The 17,156-nt window shown below is 32.0% G+C and overlaps 2 protein-coding genes across 2 annotated transcripts; one reads left to right on the top strand and one right to left on the bottom strand.

Annotated features, from left to right (window-relative positions):
• Nucleotides 1-4,637: 4,637 nt before the first annotated feature.
• On the bottom strand, nt 4,638-5,786 carry LOC134693587 (acetylcholine receptor subunit alpha-1-B-like). The gene has a single exon (XM_063554429.1). It carries the CDS (start codon nt 5,784-5,786, stop codon nt 4,638-4,640), a length of 1,149 nt encoding a protein of 382 aa, XP_063410499.1.
• Nucleotides 5,787-10,967: 5,181 nt separating this feature from the next.
• On the top strand, nt 10,968-15,984 carry LOC134693586 (uncharacterized). Its single transcript, XM_063554428.1, has 4 exons — nt 10,968-10,976; nt 13,785-14,356; nt 15,071-15,314; nt 15,760-15,984. The coding sequence occupies exons 1-4, from the start codon at nt 10,968-10,970 to the stop codon at nt 15,982-15,984; spliced, it is 1,050 nt and encodes a 349-aa protein (XP_063410498.1).
• Nucleotides 15,985-17,156: the final 1,172 nt, after the last annotated feature.

Below are 17,156 nucleotides of genomic sequence, written 5' to 3'. Positions count from 1 at the left end.
CAAATATTGGTTTAAACAAATTTGAATACGGACCAATTTAAGTTCTCATATGGTGCGCTCGACTTTCGTGACGTAGCACGATTTAAAAAATAAGATAGTTTATGAATTTTTGTAAACAATAAACGCTATCACACCATATAGAAATTCAAGTGAGTAATCTATTCTTGAAATTTTATAACAAAAATATCGGTGGATTTTCTACAAATATCTTGATTTATTTGCCACAAAATCCCGTCTAACTTTGAAATGCAATGAAATAATAAATAATATTGTATATGGACAAATTAGCCTATCTCTATCATTCATTATCTTTGCTGTTTTTATACTATTGCTGTTTGAATAATTTATTATTCTAACGCTACAGAAGGGGTCATATCAAACTAATAAACCGTATATAAATAATTAGGCTGTGATTGGACCATAGTTAAGTGCATACACATAACTGGATTTATAAATGAACTGGGTAATTGATTGAAATAAAATTGGCAAATCAAACACACATACAGCACGCTTGTGAATAAGATTATAATTATCAATAAATTTTTAATTTAGATTGAAAACTTATTTTTAAACTGTCTTAGTTCTGATTGGTTCTCTGTTTAACCATTTTTGTCGAGCCTGCAACTTTTGTTGCAGAAAGCTCAACATAGGGATAGTGATCCGGCGGCGGCTACGGCGGCGGCGGCGGCGGCGGCGGCGGCGTTAACTAACTTCTTAAAAGCTTTATATTTTAGAATCTGGAAAACCTGGATGCTTCATACTATTTATATAGATGCCTCATGTTACGAAGTTTCCGTCAGTCACATGTCAAATGTCCTTGACCTCATTTTAATGGTTCAGTGACCACTTGAAAGGGCTAGTATATTCGGCGTATGGAAGGACTGTAAGGTGTACATGTCCAACTGGCAGGTGTCATCTGACCTTGACCTCATTTTCATGGTTCAGTGGTTATAGTTAAGTTTTTGTGTTTTGGTCTGTTTCTCTTATACTTTATGCAATAGGTCTACTATATTTGTTGTATGGAATGATTGTAAGGTGTATATGTCTAGCGGCAGATGTCATTTGACCTTTACCTCATTTTCATGGTTCAGTGGTTATAGTTAAGTTTTTGAGTTTTGGTCTTTTTATCTAATATTATATGCCATAGGTCAACTATATTTGGTGTATGGAAATATTTTATGATTTATATGTCAGTGCCGCATGTTTTATTTGACCATGACCTTTATTTCATGGTTCAATGCACAGTGTTAAGTTTTTGTGTTTTGGTCTATTTTTCTTTAACTATAAGTAAAAGGTCAACTTTATTTAATGTGTGGAAGCATTGTTAGCTGTACATGTCTGACTGGCATGGTTCATCTGACCTTGACCTCATTTTCATGGTTCATCGGTCTTTGTTTATCTATCTTGGTTAATGTTAAGTTTATGTGACAGTTGTAATAAAACTTTATACTTAGGACTATCAACATAATATCAATGATTAGTAAAGAAGGCGAGACATTTCAGTTTGTGCACTCTTGTTTAACTATTGACGCCGACCAAAGGCTTGTGTACCTTACCTTATAATGATTTCATGGTTGTGCTAGAAAGGAAGCTAACCAAAGAATCTACACGTAGCTTCATACTCGTTGGAATCTGCTGTAAGGGAAATAATATCATTGATTTCCTCCAACATTTTAATGACCAAGGCTGTGCCAGTAAATAAAATAAGATCAATAAATTTTGTTGCAATAATTTGGCAAAATGTTTAGTTAAGTTCACTGAACTATTTGGGTTTGACTTTTTTCTTGATGAATTTTATTTATGAAGGTGTCAGAAACCAGAATCATATACTGTGAAAAAACTTTGGAATAATCAAATATTTATGAAAATATACATTTCTATCACAAAGAAATCTATTTGTCTATTTGTCTTTTAGATTTTCAATGATATTCATACTCTTTACTTCAACTGTAATTACGATTTTGTTTTCGAAAAGGTAGATGTGACATCAAAAGGTAAAAATCACAAAACTACTGAACTCTGAAGAAAATTCAAAACGAAAAGTCTCTAATCAAATTTCAAAACCAAAGCGCCAAAACTAATCAAACAATGGACAACAACTGCCATATTTCTGACTTGGTACATGCATTTTCTACTGTAGGGAAGTCTGAATTAAACCTTGTTTTATAGCTAGCTAAACCTCTCACTTGTATGGAAGTCGTATACAATTTTATTATAGTGACAACGATTTGTAAAACAAAGAGACATACTATGTTCCCTTGTCACCATCTTACGGTGTTTATATATCTCAACTTGTACGATTCGCTCGTGTATGTAACAATGTTTTAGATTTTAAAGAGAGAATTTTTTGTATTACTGAAAAATTATTACACCAGGGTTTTCGATATCACAAACTAGTCAACACATTTAGTAAATTTTATCATTGGCATAAAGACATCATTCGTATAGCTCAACATGCAGACTTCTTATACGTTCAGGTATTTCACATCCAATTTTTTTATGGAAATATTCTTTATAAAGCACAAAGGTGTCAGTATTCACCTCATAAACTTACAAAACCTTTGAATAGACTTATTAAGAAGTGATATAATTACGATACTGTTGTCAAGTCATTAAATATTGCATATTTTGGCGTGAATATTGAGTCACTGATAAGGTCTTTGCGTCGGAACTAAACACATTTATTCTAAAAACAGTTGGCATAACACGGGTTATGTTCTTCTCATATATGTTATGATGGTATGATACTAAACCCCTAACGGGAAGGATTGTGCCTGATGTTCATATGATGAAATCATAATCTTTCAGTCAGTTTAATTGAAGTCTGGAGCTGGCATGTCAGTTTACTGCTAGTAGTCTGTTGTTATTTATGTTTTATTGTCATTTTGTTTATTTTCTTTGGTTACATCTTCTGACATCAGACTCGGACTTCTCTTTAACTGAATTTTATTGTGCGTGTTGTTATGCGTTTACTTTTCTACATTGGTTAGAGGTATAGGGGGAGGGTTGAGATCTCCCAAACATGTTTAACCCCGCCGCATTTTTGCGCCTGTCCCAAGTCAGGAGCCTCTGGCCTTTGTTAGTCTTGTATTATTTTAAATTTAGTTTCTTGTGTACAATTTAGAAATTAGTATGGCGTTCATTATCACTGAACTAGTATATATTTGTTTAGGGGCCAGCTGAAGGACGCGTCCGGGTGCGGAAATTTCTCGCTACATTGAAGACCTGTTGGTGACCTTCTGTTGTTGTGTTTTTTTATTTGGTCGGGTTGTTGTCTCTTTGACACATTCCCCATTTCCATTCTTAATTTTATACTAGATATAAATGTAAAAAATAGAGGTACATAATTCAACGTTGTGTTATGATTTTAATCATTATTATAATATTGAAAAACAGATATTTAAAAAATTACGTGATACATAAGTACAGACACTATTACATGTTGTAAATAGGAAAAACAACTTCAGTATCCAAAATCTATACTACAAGACCATCATGTGTTATTTGTGAAGTTGATACGGAATATTTATCAACAAGGTCTCAGTACCTTCCGATGATTTTTTTTTAGAAAAAGGACGAGACGTTTTTGACATAACACTGGTTCATCAACCTTCACAAAGTTTAGTAGTTGCTGGATGCTCTTGAATACCGAATAAGTTATGAAATGGATATCCCTTATGCAGGTGAAGTTGGTATATTGGTACTAAGGTGAGGGAAATTGATAATTTCAGAATTAAATTTGGCTCGTTTGTCATAGAATCTGGTACTAAGATGCTAACTGAGATGACCTTGTGTGTCAAATTCGAGGTAAACTTTATTTCAATATATTTTAGTTTTGTTATTAAGCTTTAAATGTGGCTTCTATTTAAATGGTTGATTCAAAGACAATTTATCTGGATATATTTCGGTGAAAAGGAAAGTAGAATAGTTCGTAGGCAAATGGGGAAAAGGCATTGTAGACTTTAAACAACACTTTACCAGTAAGTACGTCAAACTAAGGGGGAAACTTAAAAAAATCTTCAAACTATATTGAATTATGATATTTTCATTCGGGGAGAGTTGTTAACTTGTAACCACAGTATATGTCTACGACATTATACGTTTCTGACAGGGTATGAAAGAGAACACTCAAGAAAAAAAAACACGAACTAAAGGAAATAATTGTTGAAATTATATCACAATAATTTATTTATGAAATATGCACGGTTAACAATAAATAATAATGACACAAAAGGACAAAACCTTACTGAAATGATATCACCTCAATACAGCTTTATAATATGCACAGTTGATAATGAATAAGACATATTATGACATAACCTTATTGAAATGATATCCCGTTAATACAGCTATAAAATATGCACATTTGATAATGAATAAGACATATTATGATATAACCTTATTGAAATGATATCACCTCAATACAGCTATAAAATATGCAAAGTCGATAATGAATAAGACATATTATGATATAAACTTTTTGAAATGATATCACCTCAATACAACTATAAAATATGGAAAGTCGATCATGAATAAGAAACATTATGATATTTACTCATTTAAATGAATACAGCTGTAAAACATGCACAGTTGATAATGAAAAAGACACATTATGACATAACCTTATTGAAATGAAATCAACTCAATACAGCTATAAAGTATGCAAAGTTGATAATGAATAAGATACAGTAAGATATAACCATCACGATATTGTCTAATCCCTCGCAAACATCCTTCCAAGATGGACTTGTCTCTGTCCACGATTTCATATTCTCTCCTTCACAATCGTTTGTAAATGGCTGCACGCCTTTTAATGTATTTTTTCGTGTCCCAATATACCTCCAGAAAAAATTCATTTTAGTCTTTAGATCTCTATGATAAAGCAAAGATATGTAAATTGTTAAAGCCAGAATGATTCCACTTAAGGATATAGTAACAATCATTATGATTAAGAGAAGACTCATTGGATTGGACGTTGCTGGTATAGCCGTTTGTACCATGGACAAAAATATTGCATAAGACAGTAATATAGTTATTGAAAGTCCTATTCGTTCTCCAGATTCTACCGGAAGTAGAAACACCATTGGATTGAGTAATCCAAACAATATAGTAGGAAGACACACTAATACTGTGTAATATAAAGGCGAACGTTGTATTGTTAGTGTGAAGGTAAATATAGAATACCCATTCCAAATTGACGTTTCACCTTTATATGATTGTAATGACCAGTCCGAATTTGGTGTGAAAAAGGATAGTTCAACAGGATTAAAAGCTGGATTCAATGTAACTGTTTCCGATGTCATACTCGACACAAAGAATATCAGATAACACGTCTGAGAATCAAACGGAAACTTATATATATTTGTTGTACACTTAGATGACAATACGTCGCCAACAAATATAGCCACCTCACCAGTGCTTTTGAGTGTCGCAAAATTAGCGTTGTTTCCACCTAACGGTTCATAAGTTGTAACTGAGTTTGCAAGTAAAAACTTTGGGGTCCAAACATCGGTCAAAGGTACCACTATGTTTTCTGCATTACCATATGATGACGAATTCCACGATAAGTCCTCATCTATCCAACTCGCACTTATTCCAGCTGCCAGATCAAGCGTCTGGTCAACCTCTTGAAAACGAGTTATGGTGATCAAAAATAAACTCACAGTAATATTTAGAGGTGAAGAAAAATCAGAATTTGGTACAATTGATTTTTGGTAATTTGAAAACACATCACTATATAACTGTTTTATATTTGATTTATTCTGACATTGAACGTCATATAACATTATGAAACATAGAAACACAAACCTGATAGATGTAATAATATCCATATCAGTAAATTAGTAAAGCACAAACAAGTAACTAGTACGTAGATTAAAATCTTTGTAATGAGCAGGAACCACCTAACATGTTCTTATAAATATGCTGTTCTAAATTATAACCTTAACTCCTTTTAATTTGTTTCAATCATAATTACTTAGTATAACAATACAATGTAACAATATTGTTTAAATTAGAGATCACAGTTAAATGATTGTCAAACAATAATAAAAATAATAAGGAAATACATTAACGAAAGGTTATAACGAATGAAAAGAAAAGTCGGACATACGTCAGAATTTTAATTTATCAAATGCATTAATAAAACAAATATATTAAAATGTGACTTATACTAGTAAACAAGTAATGGACGTCAAAGAGTCAATAAGTATACGGAGCTGTTATACAATCTAGAACTCAATCCAATTCAAATACCATCAAATTATCAATGCAATTTAGAAATGACTTATCAGACATACATGACATGCACGTGTCTATATCTGAGTCATATCTGCGATACAAACTCTCGATTGTCTTTCCAAACGCTAAACTGAGAAAACACTTGGTATTACTAAACAAACCTGATCTAGCACTACATCAACAACTGATTAATATTCTGGATGATAATAACCTAGCACAAGTAATTGACAAGAATATGTCAAGCCATTTTTATATTTATTCACTTTCAAGATATCTTATAAAGTAAATCAGATATCTTCATAATTAAATAAGATGTCTTATAAATTAATAGAGATATCTGATAAATTAATAGCGATACCTCGATAATTAAATAAGATATCTTATTAAATTTGTTATAAATTTATCTTATTTCACATACACGATATCTTATTTAGTTCAAAAGATATCTTATTTAGTTCAAAAGATATCTTATTAAGTTGATAAGATATACATAAGATATCTTTTATATAGTTTCTAATAGAAACATCTTATCAACTTAATAAGATATCTAATTAACTAAATAAGATATCTTTTCAACTAAATAATATATCTTCTTTTCCTTTTATGTATTGAAATAAAGTGTCCATGTTTGTTTGTAAAAGATTGACCAATCATAAAATCAAAAGCACTTCAGATCGAGATTGCTAATTTGTATCTGTATTTGTATTAGATTCTGCCATTGTATGCACACCTCCAATGGAGTGGAATAAAACATTAAGTGTCCTTCACCACCCACTAGCAGTAATATATAAATAACATTGACTTCTGTTTCGCCATCGTTATGTTCATGATAATTATATAATTTCACAATAAAAAGAGACAATTATTTTTTATTTTAAATCGCATGCACCAATCATTTGTAATTGGTTAATTCAATTACATCTGTGATACCTGTGGAGATTCGAACCCTCACCATCAGCATATATTAATGTCAAAATAATAACTGTTTACTAAAGCTTTATATATATATAATTGTTTTCATTTTTGTAATCAAGCCTTAAATTCCATTGACAAACATTTATTCTCGGCTATGTTATAGACAATGCATATTTTAAGATTTTTCTTGTCGTAGAACACACCGAGGGGTGTCAGGATTGATTTAAATGAAAGACCGACCGGAGGGAGGTCGTTCTTTGAACAATCCTGAGAACCCGAGGTGTGTTCTACGACTAGAAAAACCTTAAAATATGCATTATCTGACTTATATACCGTCAAAAAATATTAATTTTATAAAGATTTGTAAAATTTAGTATCCTTTTTTACCGACAACACTAAAGTGGGATATTCTTTTCTAATGCGTTCAGGTTTTAATACGCCATGCGGCTCATTTAAAATGTGAAATAAAACTCACTAAATAATTTAGATATAAACCTTTCAAAAATTGTTATCCATACACAATAAATATATTACTGTAACTGCTTGAAGTAAGACACAAATGTATTGTTACCATCCGATAACGGTGTATGACAAATACAAGACACAATGTAAGTTAGTTATTTATTGTATCACTTAGCTTATGGAAAAGGGGGAGGGGGTATGTTTGGTTTTTTTGGTTTTGTTATTTTATTTCTATTGCGGAAAAGTTGTTATTTATCGTACCATTTTACTTGAATCGAAAGAAAAATTCAGAAAGATTTTCTTTCGAATAGCAATACATTTGATTAAAAGATAATCAGGATAAAATTATATACCCTCCGCACCCGACCCTTTCCTGAGTTACGTTAATGTTATATTCAATAGAATATAAGATTATTTTATTAGTTGATCATTTGATAGAGTAAAGGGTATACATAAATTTTAAAAAAAGTTACGAACTGACACAACGACGAATATAAATACATGTAGGTCACAGTATGATTTCCTATTCAGTGTGTATCGTTCTGAACATGCATGAAATATTTGCCACTGAACGTTAAGTTATCAACCTATTCAGTTTGACTCAATAAGATTTTCAAAATCTTACACACGAATATGTTAAATCTGGATTTATTTTATGAAAGTCTACATTAAAATTCATCTGACCTATATGATAATGTTTCTTTATTATAGCGATAAATCAACAAAACTTCACGTTATTTGTTTCTAAAATTAAATTGCGGGTCTACAATGACGGATTCTTTTACATCTATCATTGGTTGAACTTGAGAAAATAAATTTCCAACATCGGCAACAAAAAACTATTAGACGAATAAAAGTTTGAAGTAAATCATAGATTGCATGTTTATCAAGGAAAAAAAATGACCTTACACAGGTCATTATTTTATGCTTGGGAGCATATACCATTGAAACATGGTATCGTCCGGGTTGATTATGAAAAAGACCTGTTCTGAAAGAAAATAACTCCATATAGGTATTAAAATTAAATGGAAGTGCATGCTATACCGATAAGGCCATTGGTTTCCCCATTTGAATTGTTTTACACTTTAAATATAGCTAGAAATTTTTAGAGCTTTTTTAAGTTGCACCTATCACTTGCATCAAAAAACGTAACTCCAAAGAAAGTTCAAATGGAAAGTCCCTTATCAAATGGAAAAATTGAAAGCTCAAACACATCAAGCTAAAACTATACAAGTTAATTTTAGGACGCCAAAAATCATTTTTTATTCTGATTATAAACTCTTAAAGACTTTGATACAGGTAACGTGTCTGTAGCGGGATTAATAAACAACAATTAAGGCAGGTTGCAGTTTGTCATTCGGCTTTCTTGATATGTAAACACCACGAAAATTTATAAATAACTGCCAATTTGAAACTGCTGTCACATGCTGAAGTCACATGATCTATGTACTGCCGCGTAGTTCCAGAGGGAGCCATCATTGTTGACTTTACTCAGATCTCTATGCAATGCTCGTCCCTGAAATTTTTAATCATCCAAGAGTATTTGCACACGCTGATTAGTCCCTTTGGTTTTTGTTATCCTGGCAATAGTCAGTTTCTATTGAAGTGTTGAATAAAGAGGCCTTTACTCAACAAATAGTGATTTCTAAGTTAATGCTAGCTGCATGGTAGTTTGTTTTAATAATGCCCTGTTTCTAAAGAGTTTTTAACTTACATTGAAAAATACTGAATTGCAACAAAAACAAACGTCTAAATTGAAACGAACTACTTAATAACCACTGTCATATCCATGACTTTGCACAGTAAGGGCATTGATAGAATAAATGGTAGGTTGAGACTGTCATACAATTCAGAGGTTTAATGCTACAAAACCAGGTTCAATCCATTCTCTGAAAAGTGCTTTTGACCATCCACAAGAACTTTCTGTCATCCGATGTTCAGTATTTTGATTATACAGTGATTTTGAATTTTCCTCCAAATTCAGTATTGTTGAGATTTGTTTGTTTAACCTGGCATTATGACAAGCCAAACCTCCCGTCAGTAATTAATAGAACTACTCACAGGAGGAAATTGTTAAGACACATGTGAAAATGTTTTCCGTAAAAAATAAATCATCTGGTATGGTCTTCATCGTATCCCATAACATACTTTCTTTAGAAGGCTTTTTAAATATTTTGATATGAGCGTCACTGAGAAGTCTTGTGTAGACGAAAAGCACGTCTTGCGTACTAAATTATAATCCTGGTACCTCTGATAACTATCTACACCACTCGGTCGATGCCACTGCTGGTGGACGTTTCGTCCCCGATGGTATCACCAGTCGACACTTCGGTGTTGACACGAACATCAATAATGTGGTCTTTTTTTTTTTTTTTTTTTTATAAATTTCCTGTTTACCTTAACTATCATAGATACCAGGACTAAATTTAGTATATGCGCCAGACGCGCGTTTCGTCTACAAAAGGCTCATCAGTGACGCTCGTATCCAAAACTTTTAAGAGGCCAAATAAAGTACAAAGTTGAAGAGCATTGAGGACCAAAATTCCTTAAAGTTTTGCCAAATACAGCAAAGGTAATCTATGCCTAAGGTAGAAAAGCCTTAGTATTTAAAAAAAATTGTGAAAACATTTATAAATATTACCAGATCAATGACAATTCATGTCAGCACAAAACAGAATTTTCTTATCCCAGACATATATCACCAGCTGATCTTCTCAATTGATTATCCACCTCTTCTGTTATGTGGACATTGATGTAAACAAAACTGATTTCGAGGAAACCATTAATATTTAAAACTCCTGTTTAGACAATTACTAACGAATGTAGACTTAGACAATCTAACTTCAAAAAATTAAGTAATGGTAGCGTGCATCGGCATGATGGTAACACATGGTTTGAGAAACATTTTATTTCATAACTGTCGAAATATTCTATTGTTTTAATTATATTCGGAAGCATATTAATCTGTGTGGTGCTGGGAATTTTAAATAGATGAATGTCGTATATTATATTATTGTGTATTGCCATTTTATTCATTTTCAATAAAGGTGTCCCATGCTTAACAGAAATTTTAGAATACATATCATGCATATACTGATGTACATCCGTAATTTCCATTTATTCGTCATTATGTTTCTTTAATGTATTTTCTTTTCTATTGTTTTTTTTTTTGTAATGTGTTTATTGGCAAAGAACTTCATATATGCAATATAATTATAGTAAATAAGTTCATAGTACATCAGCAAAATCGAGACAAGTACATAAAGTTGATATTTTGAATCCTTCTATAAACGTATATTGATATTATTAATAATTTTAAAAAGGAATAGAAAATCTAAATCAAAGGTAGCATGGATTGGGTAGATATTTTCTATTGTTTGTTAATGACTTATAGATAATCTCTAATTTAAACAATCATGGTATCAATTAGTAGGTGCGATTAAAACAAATTAACAGATTATAAGGTCACAATAAAGAACAGTATATTTATCAGAACATGTTATGTGATTCCTGCTTGAATTTAAGTACTTGTTTCACATGTGTGATTTAGCAGTTGAATAAAATTCCATCGTTCAGATTAGTTGTTAACGTAAATCAAATATAAAACAGTTATTTTGTGTTTTCTAATTAACAATAAGCAGTTGTATCAAATTCGTATTTTTGCTCACCTTTAAATATTTTTATGAATATATATTTAATTCAAATATCTCGTTTTCAAGAAGTTGACCAGACTCACAGATGGATTTTCGTGGACTCTGTCATATGGTGTGGAATGCATTACCTCTCATTGATATTTGAATATCAATATTGGAATCTGATGTTAAGAGTGTTTAGGAAGTTATTGAGTAAGATTACAACACAATGTTGACTGCTGTACCCCTTTTGTGGACATTTTGACGTATTGTGTTTTTTTTTATTTTGTTCACACATCAGTGTCAATATACAGGAATTTGATGTGACTGGCATACAAGCGAAAGATTTAACTAGCTATAAGACCAGGTTCAATCCACCAACTAAATGAAACGTGTTTTTTTTTAAGTGGCTGTTTTATTTATACACCATAAACATGCCATTAACTTTTAGTGTGGCAAATAATTTAGACGACCACAATATTTAAAAACAGGCAATTTTATTATTTTAGATATGGGCTACGAATCTGTAAAATATACATAAAATCTCATCTCGTTTCGACCTATATCACAGCTATATCAAACAAAGTCATTTAATCAATTTTATGATACAAATCGATTTATACTTGTACCTCGATTTTCCATACACGGTCATCTCAGTACCAGAATCTATGACAAACAAGACGATTTTTGTTTTGTAATTATCAATTCCTATTTTTGAAATTATCAAAAAACGATAACCCAAATAGTACGAGTTCGAATCCCTTCGAGAAAAAAAAACACATTTGCAAATTTAAAATAGATGTCCTGATATTTAGTCTGAAGAGTAATAATGACTATGATAACTGTTTTCAGTCGTGTATAACATTTTAATTTACTGGTGATCCGATGGGTGGATCTATTGTAGAGTTGTCACTAGTTTTGACGGACTCCAATGATTATTAACGTTACTGGATATTACGATCCTTCATGTTATAAATAGATACTTAGGTTATTTGCATTTCTAACATGACGTCCTTCAAACGCTTTGAGTACACACCCGTGGTAAAATATGAATATATTGTATTGGCCGTTCCGATCGCACTCCCACGTCATATGTTTTTTTTATGAATGAAGTACCCGACGTCATAGAATGATGACGTTATAATTTAAGCATTTTACGGGAAAAACACACGCTTTTGATACCGAAAATCATTACAACAGGAAACGTAAACAAACGATGCTAAAATGTGGTATAAGCCCATTTTTTTATATACATAGAAGACATATAAGTAAATTATCATTAAAATTCATCCAAATCTATCCCAAAAAGTTTTGTGAATAGTTTTAGCATGTCACTTATTCTGTTTGTTCCGTTCTTTTACGCCAATTTAAAAGTGCGTTAATTTATGGGAACGGCAAATAATGGCCAACACCTAGAGCGCTTCGATCCAAAACAATTGCCGTGTTTGTCCTATTATAATCGAAATAATTCATGGGGGCTTGAATATATCTAGATTTTACCACGGGTTGTCCCTTTATGCCGATATTTTACCCCTCGCTATCGCTCAGGGTAAAATATTTGTCATAAAGGGCCAACCCGTGGTAAAATAACGATATATTCAAGCCCCCATGAATTATTTCTTAATCAATCCTATTTTCTTGTCTAATATTACCATGAACTGTGTAACTCGAGTTTCTACTAGCGAGGGAGGGTAACACTTGGGTGCGGAAAGCCGAAATTATAGTTAGGTGTAGGTTTTGTTACGATATCCTAACAATATGTATTCGACTAATAGCGAAGGAAGGGCAAAAAAAAAAATATGCGGAAACAGATTTAACATCGCCATGCTGATATTTGGCGTTATTATGAAGATTATATGTGTTATCAGCCGTGTATCAGATTCACCGATAAGTTAATGGATGCATATGTCGTAGTCCTGTCTTAAGCCGGGATTAGTACATACGTATTATCGTGTTTCATTTTTTATTGAATCTGTGTATTATCTCTTTCTAACGTCAATGTTTTCATAATAATCAATATTCATTTGTAGCATATTTCATGTTAATCCCCTGACATGAGATGTATTTAAATTATTATTCAACCATTCATTAGTCATTAAATTAGCTTTACATGTCCACATTTAAGTTATAGATAATGCATATTTTAAGGTTTTTCTTGTCGTAGAACACACCGAGGGGTGTCAGGATTGATCAATTGAAAGACCGACCGGAGGGAGGTCTTTCTTTGAACAATCCGGACACCCCGAAACTGACATTCTAAGTTATTTTGATTTAAAACCAAGTGATAATGATTTGTAAATTACCCGTCAAAAGTTTAGACACGGTCAACCAGAGACAGTTAAATCCCTTCAAAACAGATAGAGGAATCGGTGCCTAAAAATTCAGTCAAAAAATATAAATGGGGTCACAATGCTTTCAATAGTTGGCAAGCCGAGCGCCGTTTACGTCCGATATCAGATAATTTAGGATTTCCCCGAATTGTTTGCAAAAGGATTTGGTACACATGGACTAACAGAACTGTCCACTTCATTACAGTATTTTATAGCAGAGGCGAAGAAAAAAGACGGAGGTACATATCCGTCCAATAGTATTTATGACCTGTTTTCCTCAATACAGGGATATATTCGCCATCAGAAGTCGTCAAGAATTAACTTCTTTACGAATCCTGAATTTCTTAGGGCTATACAAGTGTTAGATGCTGTCATGAAAGAAAGAGCAACTGAAGGTCTCTGTGCAAATACGTGCAAGCAGGCTAATGTGATATCGGTAGGTGAAGAAACATCATTATATGATAAGGGTATCCTTGGCGTGGATAATCTCCAACAACTTCTAGACACATTGCTTTATCTATGTGGTTTACATTTTGCATTAAGGGAAGGCACTGAACACCGACGGCTCAGACTTAATTCCAATCCGCAAATAACTGGCCCATTTCAAGATAAGGATGCTCAATTAAGATATCTGTTGTTCAAAGAGGATGTTTCAAAAGCTCACGCGGATGGCCTAAAGCACAGAAAAGTTGTTCCAAAATGTGTCCGAGCATTTGAAAATCCAGAAAACAGAAATAAATGTATTGTTACAGTATTTGAAAAGTACAAGTCACTTTGGTAAGTAGCTTATTATTTATTAATAACTTTATAAAAAAAAATGGGGCGGTTTTTTAACGCGTTATGTTTTTTATCATTTACAAAAAAAACCCCGACAAATGGTTTTCCTTGTACGTTAAAATGATGATAAAGAGGGGAGAAGATACCAGAAGGAGATTCAAACTCATAGGCAAAAAAATTATAACGCAAGTGGTATCCCACCCCCTTATTTAAAAGCCGTCTCTGTACCGATTTCCTTATACAGGTCTCATTAAATTTTCAAATACGAATCCACCGGATTTCATATTGATTTCTTTAACATATCTTCTCATCGGCCTTCTATGAATATGATAAAATCTGAAATATTTGTTGATCTTATCTAACATAATTTCTTTTTACAGCTTGATTCATAATTCATGTAGGGTAATACTTTGGTAAGCTTGTTTGCCCTGTTACATATATTGACAATTGTAGTTGGGATAACTTTCAATCAAATTTAAATATATGCTTATTTTATAATATTTTACTATATTGATTACAGATGTCAATCTTAAATACAATACAATGCTTCAGCTTACATTTATACAAACAAATTAAGTAAGCCAGCCAAGGTGTAACTCCACAAGCAATAAGAAATTGGCTGTAATTTACCTATTATTAAAATCATCTTGTATTACATTATTAAATTATGTGTGTTTGAAGTGAAATTTTATTTAAAGTTTTCTTCTATTTCAGTCCAGCTAATGGAGGAAAGGATTGTTTCTACCTAACACCTCTAAAACATATCAAAGATAGACAATGGTATGGCAACAATCCTATTGGACACAACACTTTACAAGGCACTGTGAAAAGGTTGTGCCCAAGTATTGGGCTGACAGGAAAACGCACAAACCATAGCCTCCGAGCATGTGCAGCAACACGCCTTTATAATGCTGGTATAGAAGAACAACACGTTGCGGAAACAACAGGTAAAATAACAGTAGATTGAAACATCATAATTTCTAGTCTTATCTTTTCAATATTCCTATTTATCCAACACAAAATGATAAAAAAACAGACTTGAAGGTATTCCTTGTTTGTGTGATATTATCCAATATCTGTTCTTTTCCCCAGGTATTTCAATAGCTTTAATAGAAAACTGATGATTGTAAGAAAAATGTATAATTATGTTAGTACAGAGACTTCAGCGAACTTATTATCAAGATAAAGGATTGTATCTGTCACGACCACGATATTTCGGGTAATCAGATTTACCATTACTCGTCCAATGGTCTGTTTGTCCGTTATGCATTGTCATGCTTGAGTTACTTCTCTGAATTTTGAATATAATTTTATTCGGTTTTATTTCTTGTTTTGCGATGTTGAAAATACAGTTTAAAAAAGTGCTTATTTAAACACGAAAATAATTAAGCTTTGTATTGCAGGTCATCGTAGTATTAAATGCAGTTAGAGTATACAAAAGAACTTCTTCTGATCAACAAAAAGAGGCATCAAATATTTTATATGGATTAAGACAGTCAGACGGAAGAAAGAAGGCAAACCCATCGGCAGCTGCGGGTGCACCAGTTAGTGCTGCGGTTGAATATTCAACGGATGAAAGTGACAAGAAATCTGTGACATGCAACTTTTCTTTCAACTTTTCGTTATGATCAATTTATGTAAAATAAAATGAATTAAATCTGTTAATCTCCAGTTTAAGTAGTTTTCCAATCAGGATAATATAATGACCTGCCACAGGTCATTATGTTATGCCTTGGAGCACATTGTATTGAAAAAAGGTATCGTCCGGGTTAATACTGAAAAAGAATGACCTATCGCTCTGAAAGAAAATAACTCCATATAGGTATATAAATCATGCTTAAAACGTTTTTCAAAAGAAATTATTATCAGGGACCTTGAACTAATAACCTTCCAAATTTGATTTTTATTATACAATCGTAAAAGTTACTTTCATTTTTTCTATAAATTATGTCCGGATCTTTTCAAATCGAATTTTCTCTCCAGCAATCAACATTGTGTTCAATTACACAATTTACATTGACATGAAAGAAGACATGTCTTTGTGTTTTCAATGATGTGATAATAATTAAAGCTTTTAAATATCTTAATATTGTCTTCTTTAGAGAAAGTTAATTGTTCTATATTATATTTCAATCCTGATTGATTTATCACAAACATGATAATTTTACCACTGTGTATGTTTTTAGCGATTTGTGTGGAAAAATCCATATTTTGATCCAAAAGTTAATTTATTTATTTCCTTCAACGTTTTGAAGACCTATAGGTTGTACCAGTAACTCAAATAAGAGCAAGGAACTTTTTGTTGCAATAATTTGGCAAAATATTTAGTTAAATTCACTGAACTATTTGGTTTTTACTTTTTCCCTAATGTATTTTATTTTATAAGGTATCAGAAACCAGAATTATATACTGTGAAAAACCTTTGGAATAATCAAAAAATTATGAAAATGTTCATTTATATAACAAGAAATCTATTTCGAGATTTTTTATTTGTCTTTTGGATTTTCAATGATATTCATACTCTTTACTTCAAACTAATCAAACAATGGACAACAACTGCCAGTATTCTGACTTGGTACATGCATTTTCTACTGTAGGAAATGCTGGATTATACCTTGTTTTATAGCTAGCTAAGCCTCTCACTTGTATGTCAGTCGTATAAAATTTCATTACAATGAAAACGATGTGTAAAACAAAGAGACATACTAGGTATAAATGTAAAAATTACAGGATACATAAGTACAGACATTACTACATGTTGTAAATATGATAAACAACGTTAGTACCCAAAATCTATTCT

This window comes from Mytilus trossulus, chromosome 12 (genome assembly GCF_036588685.1).
Source record: "Mytilus trossulus isolate FHL-02 chromosome 12, PNRI_Mtr1.1.1.hap1, whole genome shotgun sequence".
In the NCBI taxonomy this organism is placed as follows: domain Eukaryota; kingdom Metazoa; phylum Mollusca; class Bivalvia; order Mytilida; family Mytilidae; genus Mytilus; species Mytilus trossulus.
The sequence above is the reverse complement of the archived record's forward strand: the minus strand, read 5'-3'. Positions and strand labels throughout refer to the sequence as shown.

What these genes read in the sequence shown, in the direction of transcription:
- LOC134693587 (XM_063554429.1), bottom strand. Translation starts at nt 5,786, where the DNA reads ATGTTATATGACGTTCAATGTCAGAATAAATCAAATATAAAACAGTTA.
- LOC134693586 (XM_063554428.1), top strand. An exon ending in GAAAAGTACAAGTCACTTTG is followed by an intron (nt 14,357 to 15,070) that starts GTAAGTAGCTTA and finishes CTTCTATTTCAG; the next exon opens with TCCAGCTAATGGAGGAAAGG. An exon ending in AAACAACAGGTAAAATAACA is followed by an intron (nt 15,315 to 15,759) that starts GTAGATTGAAAC and finishes TTTGTATTGCAG; the next exon opens with GTCATCGTAGTATTAAATGC.